General features: G+C 48.7%; 1 protein-coding gene across 1 annotated transcript in view; it reads right to left on the reverse strand.

Moving 5' to 3' along the window:
• The window catches only part of LOC105001827 (heparan-sulfate 6-O-sulfotransferase 2-like), a gene marked incomplete at its 5' end in the record, with an annotated part of 3,233 nt that extends 2,927 nt beyond the window's left edge, over window positions 1-306 (reverse strand). The window contains one exon of the mRNA XM_010858274.1: window positions 1-306. Within this exon, the coding sequence (XP_010856576.1) occupies window positions 1-306 (306 nt within the window).
• Window positions 307-972: the final 666 nt, after the last annotated feature.

Genomic DNA, 972 nt, shown 5'->3' on the forward strand with positions numbered 1-972 from the left:
AGGAGGACCTTGTTCCTCTGCTTTTCAGGCATGACTGACAGGTTGTAGCAGCCAACGAGTGTGAGGTCGGAGAGCATGCGCACCTGGCGGTTGTTGGCTAGGTTGTAGGGACAGTCCATGAACTCTTTCAGGGGGCAGCCAGACCAGTCGTCTCCAGTGTAGCAGCTGGGCAGCTCTTCAGAAGTTGGGGGCCTGCCATCGCAGACGTGGAGGGACGCTTTCCATGTTGCCCCTCTCTGGACATGCCTCCACTCACTCAGGTACCGGGACACTGGGTCTCGGAGGATGGTGATATAGTGGAAGTTCCTGTGGACAAAGCACAAAGGCCAGTGGTCAGGGCTGTAGCTGACATAGGTGGAGTCAGGGAAGGGGCATGGTATATGTGATGTTCACTGGTCAGGAAGGGAGGCCCACTAGCCTGTCCAGAGAGCTCCTTTTTAAAGCATATACATCGGGTGGAAAGGCCACTCCCCCTTCCTCCTTCCCCCTCTGTTTCTCTCTCTCCAGCTACTGACGAAGTCCTCCCAATGACCTCATTTATTTCCTACTCCCCACTCCCAAACTCCCATTAACTGATCATGAAATGGAGACTCAATGGAAATGAATGATTTTACTGAAGTGATAACAGGTTGACAAGTACTCAAGTTCTAATCTTTCTCACTAAATACACAAAAGCATTCTTCTAATAGCTAGTCTAATCAGGATATCTTATTAACAAAACCTTGTTGAAAGAGTGTCTGATATGATGCTTTTGATTCTGGGTGCTGTCATAACATCATGGCTCCTACGTGATGGCAGTGGAATGTGAAGATACGCAGTGCAGACCGGAGCCTCCAGAAATAAACACTGTGGTTAGTTACTGACTGAAATAGACATGGTAGCTGCCAATGGCATATATATCAGTTACTACCTCGGTTTCAGCCTTCACTCAACGTGCTAATATTCCCAGCAGAGGCAAGTTAACTCTATCAG

This window comes from Bison bison, unplaced genomic scaffold (assembly GCF_000754665.1).
Source record: "Bison bison bison isolate TAMUID 2011002044 unplaced genomic scaffold, Bison_UMD1.0 scf7180017855193, whole genome shotgun sequence".
NCBI lineage: Eukaryota > Metazoa > Chordata > Mammalia > Artiodactyla > Bovidae > Bison > Bison bison.